The sequence below is a fragment of the Saimiri boliviensis genome, chromosome 7, assembly GCF_048565385.1.
Source record: "Saimiri boliviensis isolate mSaiBol1 chromosome 7, mSaiBol1.pri, whole genome shotgun sequence".
NCBI classification, from domain to species: Eukaryota; Metazoa; Chordata; class Mammalia; order Primates; family Cebidae; genus Saimiri; species Saimiri boliviensis.
In genome coordinates this window covers 20,768,188-20,786,040 of record NC_133455.1, presented here as the reverse complement: position 1 = coordinate 20,786,040, position 17,853 = coordinate 20,768,188, and the positions used below count along the sequence as shown (strand labels likewise).

Below are 17,853 nucleotides of genomic sequence, written 5' to 3'. Positions count from 1 at the left end.
GTGAACCGCAAGTTTCTCTTCAAAGAATCAATGTCAGTATATTCAGCTCTCTTATTCTTTCTCTATTTTAAAGTTTAACTTCCTTGTAGTTTCAGTAAACAACCTTCTCCACCAGTTCTAATCAGTAGTTCACATCTGTTCCCCTGGCCCCCGGCTCCATCCTGACTCATCCCAGTCACCTTCTTCAGTCACCTGCTCTGGTCAGCTTCTTTGACCTAGGTCACCCCTGGCTACCTGCTCTCACCCTCCTGTAACCATCCTTCCCACCAAACCACCCAACCTGCCACTCCAACTCGGACACCTGCTCTCTTTAAAATAGCCGATCGGGATTAGTCTAGCTTGTGCGGTATAACCCTAGCCAATAGGAGAATGACACAGCAGTAGGGCAACCCCCATTAGGCATAAGTATCCCTTCCCTCTTGTCCAGGTGTACACTAGCCATTGTTTCATCTATGAGTCACATCCTTCTATAGAAGTAAATTGCCTTGCTGAGGAAATTTATATTCAAGTGCTACTTCTTTTGCGGCATTGAAAATTCTACTTATAACAGAATTAGTATCAAGAAATAAAGAAGGAAATTCTATTACCTACCACTGTTTTAATGCAAATATGTAGATATACATTTTACTTTAACATTCTTCTTTTTTTTGAAATTGAGACAAGGTCTCACTGTCATCCAGGCTGGACTGCAGTGGCACAATCAAGGCTCAGTGCAGCCTTAACCTCCCAGGCTCAGGCGATCCTCCCACCTCAGCTTCCCAATTGGCTGGGCCTACAGGCTTGTGCCACCATGCTCAGTTATTTTTCAAATTATTTGTAGAGACAGGGTCTTCCTATGTTACCCAGGCTGGTCTCAAACTCCTGGGCTCAAGCGATCCTCCCACCTCAGTCTCCCGAAGTGGTGGGATTACAGGCATGAGCCACCGCACCTGGCCAACATTCTTAATTATTTGAACAGTTAAATAAAAAAAAGCAAACATGTCATAGAGATAGAAGGTCCAGATTTTCTACTCTGCCCCATAAGTAGCTACATTGATTGTATTAGACTTTACACATTTGAAATCAGTAACACAAACTACAGAACACAAAGCAAATATAGCAAACACAGAAAATATCCATTACAAATACAAAGTGAATGTTAATATTTTGTTAGTATAAAAGCACTACTTGAATGCTGAACCTGTAGTTATTAGCATTACTAAACCTACAATATGCATAAAATACTTTGCAAATTACTAATCTTATTGTTAATCTAAAAGTGCTACACAATGTGCTCTGACCTAGTAATTCGGCCAACTACAGGTTTCAGTAAAAGCTCTAGGGACCCAAATGTGTCCACTCCAATGTGTCCCATCATGGAACATTAATTATTCACCAAATGTGCTTAATAGCACTTTCTAAACTATAAGCTCCATGCAAATATTCAACATTATTGGTAGAGGATTCATACAGCATTATTAAAATCCCTTTAAATTATAAAGTATTAGCAGTAATAAGTCACCGAAACACTTTAAAAATCACTACAAATTTATAATTTACCAACTCTATCAAACAGATAACACTTTAAATACTAAAAATTATTTTGTTTCCTATAAATTATCTTTAAATAGCAGATTTTTAAAATAGCAGATTTGAAGAAACAGAAGACAATTATAGTATACCAATAATTTACTATGCAAACATTAAAAATTATATCTTTAAATCTTAATCAACAAAATGTTCCCAGTAAGTGATTACAGGATCCAAAACTGCAAACAACATATAATCCAGACTTTATCTATATAAAAATATGAGCTGAAGAAGCAAATAATAAAAAATTAACTTTGTTCCAGTGAAATGGTATAATCCCAGGGTATTTACTGTCTGTCTTACACTTTTAGATGTTTTCTCTATTTTCAACAACATCCCTGTATTACTTATGTATAATCAAAAAGGTTTAGCCGGGTGCGGTGGCTCAAGCCTGTAATCCCAGCACTTTGGGAGGCTGAGGCGGGCGGATCACGAGGTCGAGAGATCAAGACCATCCTGGTCAACATGGTGAAACCCCGTCTCTACTACAAATACAAAACATTAGCTGGGCATGGTGGTGTGTGCCTGTAATCCCAGCTACTCAGGAGGCTGAGGCAGGAGAATTGCTTGAACCCAGGAGGCGGAGTTTGCGGTGAGCCGAGATCGTGCCATTGCACTCCAGCCTGGGTAACAAGAGCGAAACTCCGTCTCAAAAAAAAAAAAAAAAAAAAGGTTTTACATAGCATAAAAATACAATCCACTTATTATCAGTATTTTTCATATAGGTCAAAAAATGTGGAATCACTCATGATATGAGAGAAAATTTTCGGGGGATCTGAGTCCAAATAGTTGGCCCAACAACTGCTGTGTATTCTGAGCACACTTCGGGAGCCAATGTTTCTCTTCCTGGTATGTGCAGCTCCCTCGCCCTGGTGGTCTCTGGAGGCATCCAAAAACCATCATGGAGTAAGTAGTTGTCATTTCTCTCCTGCCTGTATATGGACATGGTCTGTATTAACTGGATTACTGACCAAAATGAGCCTATGCCTGGACAAGAAGGTGATCAAGCCACAAGAGAAGTTCTCTGAAGTGAAGTCGTAAGAGCGGGACAGCACTGACAGAAAATTCTGGCTTCTTTTGGCTGACCAGGGTTCAGCGTGCATTTCTAGGTATCCAGTTACATCCATTGGATGCATCTTTTGGAGCGAAAGTTATTGGCTTACACAAATGATAAATTAAGCAAACCTATGATTTTTTTTTTTTTTTTTGAGGTAGGGTCTTGCTCTGTCACCTAGGCTGAAGTGCAGTGACACGATCTTGGTTCGCTGCGGCCTCTGCCTCTCAGGTGCAGGCAATTCTCCTGCCTCAGCCCCCCAAGTAGGTGGGATTACAGGCATCCACCACCAAGCCCAGCTAATTTTTTTTTGTATTTTTTGTATATTTTGTATATTTTGCCATGTTGGCCAGGCTGGTCTCAAACTACTGACTTACTGCGATCCGCCTGGGTTGGCCTCCCAAAATGGCAGGATTACAGGTATGAGCCACTGCACCCAGCCAAATTAAGCAAACCTACAAATTCTAAAATGGCCTCTGCAAGGGTGTGTGGAAAAGAGGTCCTATCAAACACTAATATCAGGACTATTAATTGGTAGTCATGTGGGAAGGCAATTTGGTAGTATCTATTAAAATTAACTTGTCACCAATGAGCCAGCAATTCCACTTACCCTAGAGAAATAATCCCAGGTGTGCATAAGCACGTATGCAATAATCTGTACTGAAGGACTGTTTTTAAGAGTGAAAAACTAGGCCGAGCACGGTGGCTCAAGCCTGTAATCCTAGCACTTTGGGAGGCTGAGGCAGGCAGATCACCTGAGATCGGGAGTTCAAGACCAGCCTGACCAACGTGGAGAAACCCCATCTCTACTAAACATACAAAATTAGCCAGGCACAGTGGTGCATGCCTGTAATCCCAGCTACTCAGGAGGCTGAGGCAGGAGAATCACTTCAACCTGGGAGGTTGTGGTGAGCCAAGATCACACCATTCACTCCAGCCTGGTCAACAAGAGGGAAACTCCATCTCAAAAAAAAAATTTTTTTAAAGAAAAACTGAAAACAACCAAAATACCCATCATGCTCAACTAAATAATGGCACTCATGAAAATGTCCACCTACTAATCCTTGGAACCTGTAAATGTGACCTTAGGTGGCAAAAGGGATTTTGCAGATGTGATTAAGTTAAAGATCTTGAGATGGGGGGGATTATCCTATATTACCTGGATGGGTCCCAAATGTACACACAAAGATGCTTACAAAATGGATGCAGGAGGAGTGGGTCAGAGAAGGCATGTGATGACAGATAAGAGATGGCAGTGAAGTACTCTGAAGATGGAGGAAACAGCAACAAGGCAAGGGATACAAGTTGCTACAAGAAGCTGTGAAAAAGACATGGGAACCAATTCTCCCCTAGAGCATGCAGAAGGAACCAGATCTACCAACACTCGACTTTTAGCCCAGTGAGACTCATTTCAAACTTCTGACTTCCAAAAATGTAAGAGGATAAATCTGTGTTGCCTTAAGCCACAAAATTTGTGATAATCTGTTAGCATGGCAACAAGAAACTAAGATACTCATCAATAGGGAATGTCTAAATAAAACTATGGCATTTCTAGAGTCTTGTGCAGCACTTAAAAATAATGTGGTAGATATATATATGGAGACACAGAATGATCAAAACATATCCTTTAGTTTTTTTTTAAAAAAGCAAGTTACAGAAAGATATGCCTAGTGTGACATCTTTATGTAAAAAGGAAAAAAACAGAATGTGTTATATACACACCAAAATTTTAAAATGGTCTTGAAGAATACACACAAAAAAATTGTCACTAATTTAGCCAGGGTAGGAAGGATACAGAGACCCAGATTAGAGATGGTACTCAAAAGGGACTTCAGTTTTACCTGTTACTTCCATTTTGTCTAAGAATGTATTCAGGTACTACTCATAATTGGTTTTTTAAAATTTATTAGATACATAAGCTGTGCTTAAATGTAGGATTGAAATAATCATTATATAGTTTCTGCAATCTTCTCTCCTTTTGAAATAACTATGCATTTGTCCCATAGTTAATCACCTGTTATTTACATTTGTCTACAACTATTGACTAAATATCTTATAAAACAGACTGCACTCCTTGTGTTCACCCCACAACCACTGTTGTAAAACAAGATGGAAAGGCAGGGAGGAGAAAGTAGGGGAACTTTCAGCAATTGACAGTCCTTTAATAATTATCACCACAGGTACCTTCAGACCTACCCACCCAGCATCTCTAGTCAACAGGTGGTAGTCAAGATGGAAGCCAAGAAGACAGGTAATAAAGTTGATTTATTTAGCAAGAACTTAGCTATACAATTAGAGAAAAAACGAAACTGAGACTATTATCTCATCTGCCTAGCCATATTACAAACAAATTGGGAAGGAATAAAATTCCAGCCAGGCTCTTCTAAAAATACAAAGTTAGCTGGGCATGGTGGCACATCCCTGTAATCTCAGCCACTTGAGAGGCCGAGGCAGGAGAGTCGCTTAAACCCAACAGGCGGAAGTTGTAGTGTGCCAAGATCACACCATTGTACTTCAGCCTGGGCAAAAAGAGTAAAACTCCATCTTCGGAAAAAAATTTTAAAAAAAGTAAATTCTGGCTGGGCACAGTGGCTCACACCTGTAATCCCAGTACTTTGAGAGGCCAAGGTGGGAGAATCACCTGAGGTCAGGAGTTCCAGACCAGCCTGACCAACATGGAGAAACCCCATCTCTACCAAAAATACAAAATTTGCAGGGCGTGGTGGCGCAGGGCGTGGTGGCACATGCCTGTAATCCCAGCTACTGAGGAGGCTAAAGCAGGAGAATCGCTTAAACCCGGAGGTGGAGGTTGCAGTGAGCTGAGCTGAGATCACACCATTGCACTCCAGCCTGGTCAACAAGAACAAAACTCTGTCTCAAAAAAAAAAAAGAAAATTCCACAGGGATCACCAAACAAAAAACTATTCCACTACTCTAGAAAAAGTTATGCTGATGGGATAGTTTTGCTTTCATATACAATGGGCAGCTGACTGAATATGCATAAAACAACTTCCAAACAACATAGCCCCTTTTAAAGAGAGTCTCCAAAAGGTGGCAACAAATAATAATAAGAAAAAAAAGAAAAATAAAGAGAGTCAATACACTTTAAACATAATCTAAATATAATCTTTTTTTAAAAATAATCTTTAAAAAAAAAATATTTTGAGCTGGGCGCGGTGGCTCAAGCCTGTAATCCCAGCACTTTGGGAGGCCGAGGCGGGTGGATCACAAGGTCGAGAGATCGAGACCAACCTGGTCAACATGGTGAAACCCCGTCTCTACTAAAAATACAAAAAATTAGCTGGGCATGGTGGCGCGTGCCTGTAATCCCAGCTACTCAGGAAGCTGAGACAGGAGAATTGCCTGAACCCAGGAGGCGGAGGTTGCGGTGAGCCGAGATCGTGCCATTGCACTCCAGCCTGGGTAACAAGAGCGAAACTCCGTCTCAAAAAAAAAAAAAAAAAATTTTGGTATCAGGGTCTCACTCTGTCATCCAGGCTGGAGTACAGTGGCACAATCATAGCTTACTGCCTCTTCCTACTCCTGGACTCAAGTGATCCTCCCACCTCAGCCTCCTAATTAACCAACCATGTCCAGCTAACTTTAAAATGTTTTGTAGAGATGGGATCTCACTATGTTGCCTCCGCTGGTCTTGAACACCTAGCCTCAAGCAATTCTCCTGCCCTGGTCTCCCAAGTGCTGGAATTACAGGCATGAGCCACCACACCCAGCCCACATCCATCTTTTTTCTTTTTTTTTTTTTTTGAGACAGGCTGGAGTATATGTAATCTTGGCTCACTACAACCTTTGTCTCCTGGGCTCAAGCGATTTTTCAGCCTCAGCCTCCTGAGTAGCTGGGATGGGACTATAAGTGCATGCTTACCAGTAGCCCAGCTAATTTTTTTGTATTTTTTTGTAGAGACAGGGTTTTGCCACGTTGTCCAGGCTGCTCTTAAACTCCAACCCACTCCTTGGCCTCCCAATGTGCTGAGATTACAGGCATGAGACACCACATCTGGCCACATCCATCTTATTCATTCTGATATTAGTCTTACCATTATCACACTCTTATAGATGATGATAGTATAACATAATAGTTCAAGAGTTCACAACCAGCCTGAGCAACATAGCATGAACTCAGGGCTTGAATCAGATCTATTTCAGCCTTAGCTTTGGCACTAACTATCTGACCATTGTCAAGTTACTTAACTTTCGTCTGTGCCAGTTTCTTCATTCATGAAATAAAGATAATCTTTGAGCCGGGCGCGGTGGCTCAAGCCTGTAATCCCAGCACTTTGGGAGGCTGAGGCGGGTGGATCACGAGGTCGAGAGATCGAGACCATCCTGGTCAACATGGTGAAACCCCATCTCTACTAAAAATACAAAAAATTAGCTGGGCATGGTGGCGCGTGCCTGTAATCCCAGCTACTCAGGAGGCTGAGGCAGGAGAATTGCCTGAACCCAGGAGGCGGAGGTTGCGGTGAGCCCAGATCGCGCCATTGCACTCCATCCTGGGTAACAAGAGTGAAACTCCGCCTCAAAAAAAAAAAAAAAAAAAAAAAAGATAATCTTTGGCTGGGCATGGTGGCTCAGGCCTGTAATCCCAACACTTTGCAGGCTGAGGAGGGCGGATCACTTGAGGTCAGGAGTTCAAGACCAGCCTGGCCAACATGGTGAAACCACATTTCTACTAAAAATACAAAAAAAGTTGGTTGCGGTGGCATGGGCCTCGGGAGGCTGAGGCAGGAGAATTGCTTGAACCCAGGAGGTAGAGGTTGAAGTGAGCCGAGATCACGCCACTGCATTCCAACCTGGGTGGCAGAGTAAGACTCCATCTTGAACAAAACCAACCAAAAAACAAACAAAAATAATAATAAAAATAAAGATAATCCAGTTTCAACCTCATGTTTTTTGTGAGGATTAAATGAAATAATGGATGTGAAGTATTTAGTACAGAATCTGCCACTTAATATGCTGGTGCTATTGTCATGGCAGTGGCAGAGATGGTGACAATGATGACTAAGAAGATGCTCCAGCAGAAGTAACTAGGAGCTGGGCATGGGGGCTCACGCCTGTAATCCCAGCACTTTGGGAGGCTGAGGCAGGTGGATCACCTGAGGTCAGGAGTTTGAGACCAGCCTGGCCAATATGATGAAACACCGTCTCTACCAAAAATACAAAATTAGCTGGGCATGGTCGTGTATGCCTGTAATCCCAGCTACTCGGGTGGCTAAGACAGGGGAACCACTTGAACCCGGGAGGTAGAGGTTCAGTGAGCTGCAGTCGTGCCATTGCATTCTAGCCTGGGCAACACAGAACAAGACTCTGTCTCAAAAAAAAAAAAAAAAAAAAAAAAGAAAGAAAGAAAAGAAAAGTAACTTGAGATTTCTGAAGGTATGGAATTTGGCCAGGTGTGATGGCTCACACCTGTAATCCCAGCACTTTGGGAGACTGAGGCAGAAGGATTGCTCAAGGTCAGTTCACAACCAGCCTGAGCAACATAGCATGATTCCCTCTCTATAAAACATTAAAAAACTAGTAGTACATCTGTAGTCCCAGCTACTCAGGAGGCTAAGGTGGGAAGATCACTTAAAGCACAGGAGTGTGAGGCTGCCGTGAACTATGATCACACTAGTGCTCTCCAGCCAGCAACAGAGTGAAATCCTGTCTCTAGAAAAATATGTTTTAAAAGAGGTATGGAATTTGCCCAAGGTCACACAGCAAGCAAGGAGCAGAGCTAGAATTTCAATTCCAGTTTGACTCTTTAAATCTGACTTTAACTTGAAGGCAATACTGTCTCCCACAGCTCTCACATACTTTATTCTCATTTTACAGCTTGAGTTAAACAAGCCTGAGAGCCTGTTGAGCCTTTTGCCCAAGCTCACAGAACATTGCACCAAGATTCAGTGACTCCTATTACAGTGCTCACGAATTGCATGGTAATCAACACTACTGGTGAACAAGGGTAGTTTATTCAATTACTCATTAACTCTTTCAAATCTAGAATTCTATAAAAGTACACAAATTTTGTTCAAAGAAAACACAGGCTAGCAGTGTCCTCTTAGAATAGCTCAACATAAATCTGAATGTCATCTCAAAGATTCCACTTGAGTGAAGATTCCACTTGAGTGTATGATAAGTATTTAAAGCCTTGACTATTTCAGCTGATCAACTTCAAACCCAAATGCTCCTTTCCTTATTTGGCAAAACAAACAAAATAATAAACAAAAACCTTTTTGTGTCTTTTAGGTTTCATTTGTTAATTAACATATAATTGGCATACAGTAAACTGTACATATTAAAAGTGTATGATTTAATGAGTTTTGACACACATACAAATGTAAAACAATCAAAATAGAGAAATATCCATCACCCAAAAAGTTTCTTCATGCTCCTTTATACTTCGTCCCTCTCATCCTTTCTTTCCTGCCTCTATCCCCAGGCAGCCACTACAGATTAGTCTGCATTTCTAGAATGTCATATAAATGGAGTCTTACAGTACGCACTCCTATTTGTCTGGTTTCTTCCACTCAGCATAAATCCATGTTGTGAATACCAATGGTTCATTTGTTTTGTTGCTGAGTAATACTCCATTGTATGGATATACCACATTTGTTTATCCATTCACCTGCTGAGGGACATTTGGATTGTTTCCAACTTTGGGCAGTCACAAATAAAGCTGACCTGAACATGAATGTTCAAGTCTTTGTGTGGTGTGAGGCAGGGTGGAGGGGGAGTACTTACAAGCAAAACACAGTGAAATATGAGAAGCACTAACCAAAATTCTTCAATTTAAAATGAACCTCAACCATGGAGTAAGAAATATCTTAGCCACCTTGGGTAAGTCAATCACCTTCTCTATCAACACCCTTTTATATGATGCCTGCTTGTTCCCAACTGCAGTTTGTAAAGAAAAATGGGATAGGATAGCAGAAAGCTTTTGGAATTTCCACAAGTAAGCTACTGCTTTTTTTCCTCATCTTACAATCCCTTTATTTTAAAAAGAATAATGTTCTGCCAGGCGCGGTGGGTCAAGCCTGTAATCCCAGCACTTTGGGAGGCCAAGGCGGGCAGATCACAAGGTCAAGGGATCAAGACCATCCTGGTCAACATGGTGAAACCCTGTCTCTATTAAAAATACAAAAAATTAGCTGGGCATGGTGGGGCGTGCCTGTAATCTCAGCTACTCGGGAGGCTGAGGCAGGAGAATTGCCTGAACCCAGGAGGCGGAGGTTGCGGTGAGCCGAGATCGCGCCATTGCACTCCAGCCTGGGTAACAAGAGCGAAACTCCATCTCAAAAAAAAAAAAAAAAGAATAATGTTCTATGAAATGCAATGCAAAATACAATAATATTTGAGATGCCATTTTTGAGTTATTGCTTTTTATTTCTCTTACACGTATATTTATTTCAACGTTTTAAAAAAATTTCCTAAGCTGTCGTGGTGGCTCACATCTGTAATCCCAAAACTTTGAGAGGTAGAGGCAGGTAGATCAATTGAGGTCAGGGGCTTGAGACCAGCCTGGCCAACCTGGTGAAACCCCATCTCTACTAAAAATACAAAAAAAAAAATTAGCTGGAGTGATGGTTGCCTGTCATCCCATCTACTCAGGTGGCTGAGGCAGGAGAAGCCCTTGAACCTGAGAGGCAGAGGTTGCAGTGAACTGAGATTGCGCCACTGCACACCAGACTGGGCAACAGAGCAGGACTCCTGTCTAAAAAAAAGAAAAAAAAAAATCCTATATGCCTTTGCGTTCTACCAGCAACATAAAATTAAATACAAAGAGCTATTTTTTTTTCTCTTTGCCTTTTTTCACATATTCTAACAAATGGCTATTTTAAAGGACATGAAAAAGCCTCACTCTGCATTCTTTTTTCTTTTGAGATGAGTTTCACTCTTGTCACCCAGGTTGGAGTGTAATAGCGATCTTGGCTCACTGCAACCTCCGTCTCCTGGGTTCAAGCGATTCTCCTGCCTCAACCTCCCGAGTAGCTGGGATTACAGGCGCCCACCACCATGCCCAGCTAATTTTTGTATTTTTAGTAGAGATAGGGTTTCACCATTTTGGCCAGACTGATCACGAACTCCTGACCTCGGGTGATCCGCCTGTCTTGGCCTCCCAAACTGCTGGGATTACAGGCATATGCTACCATGCCCAGCCCACTCTGCATTCTTAATTCATTCATAGTAAGATCCAAAGCCCTCACCTATAAGGATCTACTTTTTCTGCATCCCATGTTCCCATCTCTTCTCTCTCCTTTTGCTTACTGAGCTCAGAGCTCCAAATATGTTGAGGACACTTCCCTCTCAAGGACTTGGCTCTGGCTGTCCTCTCCGTATGGGATGTTCTTTCCTGGGTAGCCATATGGTACACTCCCTCCCTCCCTTCAGGTTTCTGCTCAAAAGCCATCCTGGGCTTTCCTTTTGTGCTCACCCTATATAAAACAGGGCAGGCTGGGTGCAGTGGCTCACACCTGTAACCCCAGCACTTGAGAGGCCAAGGCAGGTGGATCACCTGAGGTCTGGAGTTCAAGACCAGCCCAACAAACATGGTGAAACCCCATCTCTACTAAAAATACAAAAATTAGCCAGGCATGGTGGTGCGCACCTGTAATTCCAGCTCCTCAGGGGGCTGAGGCTGAAGAGTTGCTTGAACCCAGGAGGTGGAGGCTGCAGTGAGTGGAGATGGTACCACTGCACTCCAGCCTGGGAAACAGAGACTCTGTTTCAAAATTAAATTAATTAATTAAAAATAAAATAGCTGGGCACAGTGGCTCACGCCTGTAATCCCAACACTTTGGGAGGCCAAGGCGGATGGATCACAAGGTCAAGAGATCGAGACCATCCTGGTCAACATGGTGAAACCCCGTCTCTACTAAAAATACAAAAAATTAGCTGGGCATGGTGGCACGTGCCTGTAATCCCAGCTACTCAGGAGGCTGAGGCAGGAGAATTGCCTGAACCCAGGAGGTGGAGGTTGCAGTGAGCCGAGATCGTGCCATTGCACTCCAGCCTGGGTAACAAGAGCAAAACTCCGTCTCAAAAAAATAATAATAATTAAAAGAATAAAATAAAATAAAACAGGAGAGTTGGCTAAGTGCAGGGGCTTATGCTCCGCACTTTGGGAGTCTTGGGTAGGAGGATCACTTGAGGCCAGGAGGAATTCAAGACCAGCCTGGACAATATAGGAAGACCCCATCTCTAATTAAAAAAAAAAAAAAAATTTAAAAAACAGAGCCCTCTTTCCAATGCTCTCCATCTCTTTACTGAACTATACTTTTCTCTTTAGCACTTATCATTTGCCTATATGCCATGTTATATATTTGTCATTGTCTATGTCATCCCACTATATTATAAGCTTTTTGAGGACAAGGATCTTATTTTATCCACTGCTGTATCCCCAGTATCCAGGATGGTTGGCCAAGCTTACTTCTAAATTCCACCAATACTTGTTGAATGAATTCATTGATTAAACGTTATTTATTGCTTAAAAAAAAAAAAAGGCCAGGCTCAGTGGCCCATATCTGTAATCCCAGCACTCTGGGAACCTGAGGTTGGTGGATCACAAGGTCAGGAGTTCAAGATCAGCCTGGCCAACACAGTAAAACCCCATCTCTACTAAAACTACAAAAATCAGTTGGACATGGTGGCCTGTGCCTGTAATCCCAGCTACTCAGAAGGCTGAGGCAGGAGAACTGCTTGAACTGGGACCCAGGAGGCAGAGGTTACAGTGAGCCAAGATTGTGCCACTGCACTACAGCCTGGACTACAGAGAGAGACTCCATCTTAAAATAACAATAACAATAATAATAATAATAACCTGTTTAGAATTTACTGAGAAGAGGCCAGGTGTAGTGGCTCACGAATGTAATCCTAGCACTTTGGGAGGCTGAGGTGGGCAGATCACTTGAGATCAGGAGTTGAAGTCCAGCCTGGCCAACATGGTAAAACCCATTCTCTACTAAAAATACAAAATTAGCTGGGCACAGTGGCTCATGCCTGTAATCCCAGCACTTTGGGAGGCTGAGGTGGGCGGATCATGAGGTCAGGAGATCGAGACCATCCTGGCTAACACAATGAAACCCTGTCTCTACTAAAAATATAAAAACGTAGCCAGGAATGGTGGCGCACATCTGTAGTCCCAGTTACTACTCCGGAGGCTGAGGGAGGAGAATTGCTTGAACCTGGGAGGTGGAGGTTTCAGTGAGCCGAGATCATGCCACTACACTCTAGCCTGGGCGATAGAGCGAGACTCAAACAAACAAACAAAAAACAAAATTAGCCGGGCATGGTGGCACATGCCTGTAATACCAGCTAACTGGAAGGCTGAAGCAGGAGAATCACTTGAACCCGGGAGGTAGAGGTTGCCGAGATCACGCCACTGCACTCCAGCCTGGGCAACAAGAATGAAACTGTCTCAAAAAAAAAAAAAAAAAGAAAGAAAGAAAAAGAAGAAGAATTTACTGGGAAGAAAAATTTTAATTGAAATACTTTCAACTGCTTAAATTAAAATACTAAGTCAATGTTGATCTACTTCTTAGAAGGGATTCTTTGTTCAGATTGACTTTGAACAGTGCTTACAGGGCAAACAGAACACTAAAATCCAAAGGCAGGAAAGCCAGGGTCTAGTCATTGCCCTGCCACAACTAGCTATGCTATAGTGACTAAGTCATAACCTCTCCTGATCTCAGAGAACTTCTTTCTAAAATGAGGGAAGCTATTATCTCTAAAATCTCTTCTTGCTCTAAAATTATAAGACTCTCTATTGCAATCTACTGCATTAAGGTTGCCAGTCATAAACTTGTCAACTTGAATCCCATCCCTCATAATCCAAAAGTGTTAACTGAAGGATTCTACATATTATAAAACCCTGTGGAAAATGGCCATTATTCACCCAGATGTCCACTGGAAGAAGACGCTTGGAAGACTGTACTTCATAGGTGTGGTGGTATTTCAAAAGACAGCTTTTAAAAAATTAATAAACCACGAATCTTCCTCAAATACGAAAAAGAAAGTTACTAAAAGAAAACAGAGATATCTGTTTATTCCTCCTTCTGTAGCCAGTTATGAAATTTAAAATAATTGCAAATACAAATACTATACATTGTTGGAGGCAGTAGAGTATTATGATGAGGAGCATATGTGCAGTGAACAGAACTAGATTAACGTGCAAGCTCTTTATGTGCTCTTGAGCAAGCCGAATACCTACTCTGCACTTTACTTCCTTCATCTGTACAACGAGTGCAATATTTCCAATTGTTAAGACTCTTTTGAGAATTTAATAAGATAATGCCTGACATGTAGGATACATTTAATCAACATTATTAAGTAATTAAATATGAGCATTTTGGGAGGTGAAGGCGGGTGGATCACCTGAGGTCAAGAGTTCGAGACCAGGCTGGCCAATATGGTGAAACTTTGTCTCTACCAAAAATACAAAAATTAGCTGGGTATGGTGGCTCATGCCTGTAATCCTAGCTACTTGGGAGGCTGAGGCAGAAGAATTGCTTCAACCCAGGAGGTAGAAGTTACAGTGAGCTGATATGGTGCCACTGCACTGAGATGGTGCCACAGCCTGGGCAACAGAGAGAGACTCTCTTTCAGAACATAAAAAAATAAAAATTAGCCGGGCGCGGTGGCTCACGCCTGTAATCCCAGCACTTTAGGAGGCCGAGGCGGGTGCATCACGAGGTCAAGAGATCGAGACCATCCTGGTCAACATGGTGAAATCCCGTCTCTACTAAATATACAAAAAATTAGCTGGGCATGGTGGCGTGTGCCTGTAATCCCAGCTACTCAGGAGGCTGAGGCAGGAGAATTGCCTGAATCCAGGAGGCAGAGATTGCAGTGAGCTGAGACCGTGCCATTGTACTCCAGCCTGGGTAACAAGAGCAAAACTCCGTCTCAAAAATAAATAAATAAATAAATAAATTTTAAAAAATTAAAAATTAAAAAATTATATATATAATATATGAATATATGAATACACCCACACAAATACAAATCTAATAGCCACAAAAAACATTCTTTTTTTTTTTTTTTTTTTTTTTTCCTCTTTTGAGACGGAGTTTCGCTCTTGTTACCCAGGCTGGAGTGCAATGGCGCGATCTCGGCTCACCGCAACCTCCGCCTCCTGGGTTCAGGCAATTCTCCTGCCTCAGCCTCCTGAGTAGCTGGAATTACAGGCACGCACCACCATGCCCAGCTAATTTTTTGTATTTTTAGTAGAGACGGGGTTTCACCATGTTAACCACGTTGGTCTCAATCTCTTGACCTCGTGATCCACCCGCCTCGGCCTCCCAAAGTGCTGGGATTACAGGCTTGAGCCACCGTGCCCGGCCTACAAAATACATTCTTAGCTATTTCTCTCGATACCATGGAGCCTATGTACCATGGAAAGAATGAAAAAGTTATTCACTACTACCAGTCATAAATGTTTACCACCCATACATACACTAATTTCTAAAAAATCAGACCATAAATTTAAAAAGCAATTAAAAAAAAAATCTAGCAGGCCAGAGAGGTTCTTTCCTTTTAAAACCACCCATTCTGTGGAAATAGGTGACAAATTCGTGCCAATACATTTACACAGTAAACATTTTAGGAAAACCAACTTAAGAGCACAGTTATTTTAACTAATCCTACTATTTCTAATCCTAAAAATAAATAAGTTACATAAATGACATATATATTGGTTCCGTGAACTTGGATTAGTCTTTAAGAAACAAAGAGCATAGGCCCGGTGTGGTGGCTCATGCCTGTAATCCCGGCGCTTTGGGAGGCCGATGCAGGTGGTTCAAGAGGTCAGGAGTTCCAGACCAGTCTGGCCAACATGGTGAAAACCTGTCTCTACTAAAAATACAAAAAACAGCTGGGCGTGGTGGCGCACACCTGTAATCTCAGCTACTCCAGAAGCTGAGACAGGAGAATCACTTGAACCCAGGAGGTGGAGGTTGCAGTGAGCTGAGATCGCACCACTGCACTCCAGCCTCGGCGACAGAGCAAGACTCCGTCTGAGGGGAAAAAAGAAAAAAGAAAAGAAAAGAAACAAAGAGCACCCACTTCCCACCTTTCACACACAACACAGCCAATTAAATCAAAAGATTCCACTATGATAGCATAATACTCCTTGAGTTTTCAGGCAGATAAGACACTCAGACACACCTTGCTTTTTATAGAAAAGGCCCAAATGAGACACAATAAAACGATGATTCCATGTCAGGAATTCCCTGCCAATTATATCCTCCTCTTTTTGGTGACTAGATTGTAAAATAAGTCAATTAAGAGTTCACAACAGAAGTGCTGAAGCAACCTCAAATCCAGACACAAAAATACAGTGGAACGTATTTGCATCTCAAGCACGTTCAAATGTCTCGGCCACCGCAATCGGATCACTGCCATTTCCAGAAACATACAGTAATGGCTTTTAATTCATTTCTATAAATGTTCGTTGTGCAGAAAGCCAAACTGCATGCAAAACCGCAAAACACAAAAGATTCCTCGCATTCCGTTTATAGCCAGAAGATAGGCCATCTTCTCTGCGCCCTACCTCAGAAAGCCCTCCTTAAGGCAGTAAAAATTTGATGACACCCCATGCTACCTACACATCAAAATGTCATCCCACAAAGTGGAGGGGGAGCGGTGTCAGCATCCGCTGGCCTCCATGAAATGACACTGCCAGTATTCCCACCTCTGGGCAAACACGAACCCAAGTGAAGCCGATGGAAAGTTCCCACCAACCAGGCATATTTGGTTCCCTTCTGTCCCCAAGGCCAAGCAGCTCAAATGAGATCTGCTGTTGCACCTGCCACAGCTCTGAACTCGGGATGCTCGGCGACCCCCTGGCGCACAAATAGGCCCTGCGGCCTAACGCGCCCGTGACCCTTGGCCGAGAGCACACGGAGGGCCGCTGGAGCATCCCTCTCGTTGTCCACATCACCCGCCTCCCTGACAAAGGCCCCGTGTCAATCTATCCGAGGCACAACACAGAGAAGTTGCTGGATTGCCCATCGCGGACCCGCAGCTGCCACTACCTTCTCCCAGAAAAACAAAAACAAACAAACAAAAAAAATCACAAAACTGGGGAAGAAAGGGGCGAGAGGGTGCACAGCGTGAAAATGAAAATGTTCCTAAAGCTAAGCAACCTGAATGTGCCCTGGAAGTGGGTCCGGGGGGCCCGTAGGGTAGGGGAGGGAGGGCCCGGGTGGTGGCGGCTGCTCCTCCGGGGCATGAAGGCCGAGCCAGGAGCTAGTCTAATAAAATGCCGGGTGTCGGAACGCTCAAAAGGAAACCACAAATGAAATCCCCGGGCGGGCGCCAGGCCCGGGGGAGGGAGGGAGAGAGAGCGGCGCGGGCGGTCTGCAGACCTGCGGCCGCGGCCCCAACCTGCCAGCCCCGCGCCCACACACACACCTGCCCGGCAGCCCCCGAGAGGCAAGGCCCGCGCCGACCCCGGGTAGCTGGGCGGGTGGGCCAGTCTGATGGCGGGGTCCGGGGGCCGCCTCGCTTACCTCCAGGTCGGTGTCTGCGGCCTCCGGGGCCCCGAGGATCTCGCTGGGCAGCTCCGCCAGGTCGGTGACCCGGATCAGCCCGTCGTGCAGGAATATGGTCTCCTCCTTCACCGAGAGCCACTGCGCCGAGTCCGCGGCCGCCGCCGCCGCCGCCGCTGCCGCGGCCGCCGACGAGCCCATGGCCCCAGCTGAGGTCTTGGCGCTGAGGAGCAGACGCCCGGGGAGTCGGAGCAGGAGCTGCCGCGATCACCAGTCCATGGCAGCGGCCTCCGCGCCCGCCAGCGGCGCCCCGCTAGCCGCCTCGCCAGTGCAGCTCCGCCCTAGGCTGTCCGAGCCGCCATCCCCCCGACCTCAGCCCGGGAGACCCCGGCCCCGCAGCCGCAGCCGCCGCCGCCCTCAAGAGCAGGATCCGCCTCTGCCGCTCGGCAGCCAACTGTCAGTGAGACGCCATGTTGGGGGCGGGGCTCCCGGCATGCCCCGCGGAGCGGACAATACAGGCCCCGCCCGCCGCCCCGCCCACCGCTCCGCAGACCCCGCCGCCAGGGTGGCATGGGCCCTCCGGCTTGCCCTTCGCTGCCGCTTGCCCTCAGCCTGACCTCCGCCTGCCCCTTCTCCCCAAGGCCATTCAGGGTCGCCCTGGCTCTGCAGCGCACCAGGGAAGCCGACGCGGCCTCCCCGTTTCTGTCCCTACTCAGGGGTGCACCCCTTGCTTGGGCCCGC

General features: G+C 44.4%; 1 protein-coding gene across 10 annotated transcripts in view; it reads right to left on the bottom strand.

The window, feature by feature from the left end:
• The window catches only part of HECTD4 (HECT domain E3 ubiquitin protein ligase 4), a 238,568-nt gene extending 220,967 nt beyond the window's left edge, over window positions 1-17,601 (bottom strand). For 5 of the 10 annotated variants that reach the window (XM_074402205.1, XM_074402206.1, XM_074402207.1 and 2 more), the window contains exon 1: window positions 17,134-17,601. In XM_074402205.1, coding sequence (XP_074258306.1) covers window positions 17,134-17,313 — 180 coding nt within the window. In that variant the 5' untranslated portion in view covers window positions 17,314-17,601. The remainder of the gene's footprint in view (window positions 1-17,133) is intronic. The other 5 variants (XM_074402208.1, XM_010342861.3, XM_039471729.2 and 2 more) reach the window with 1 other exon arrangement.
• Window positions 17,602-17,853: the final 252 nt, after the last annotated feature.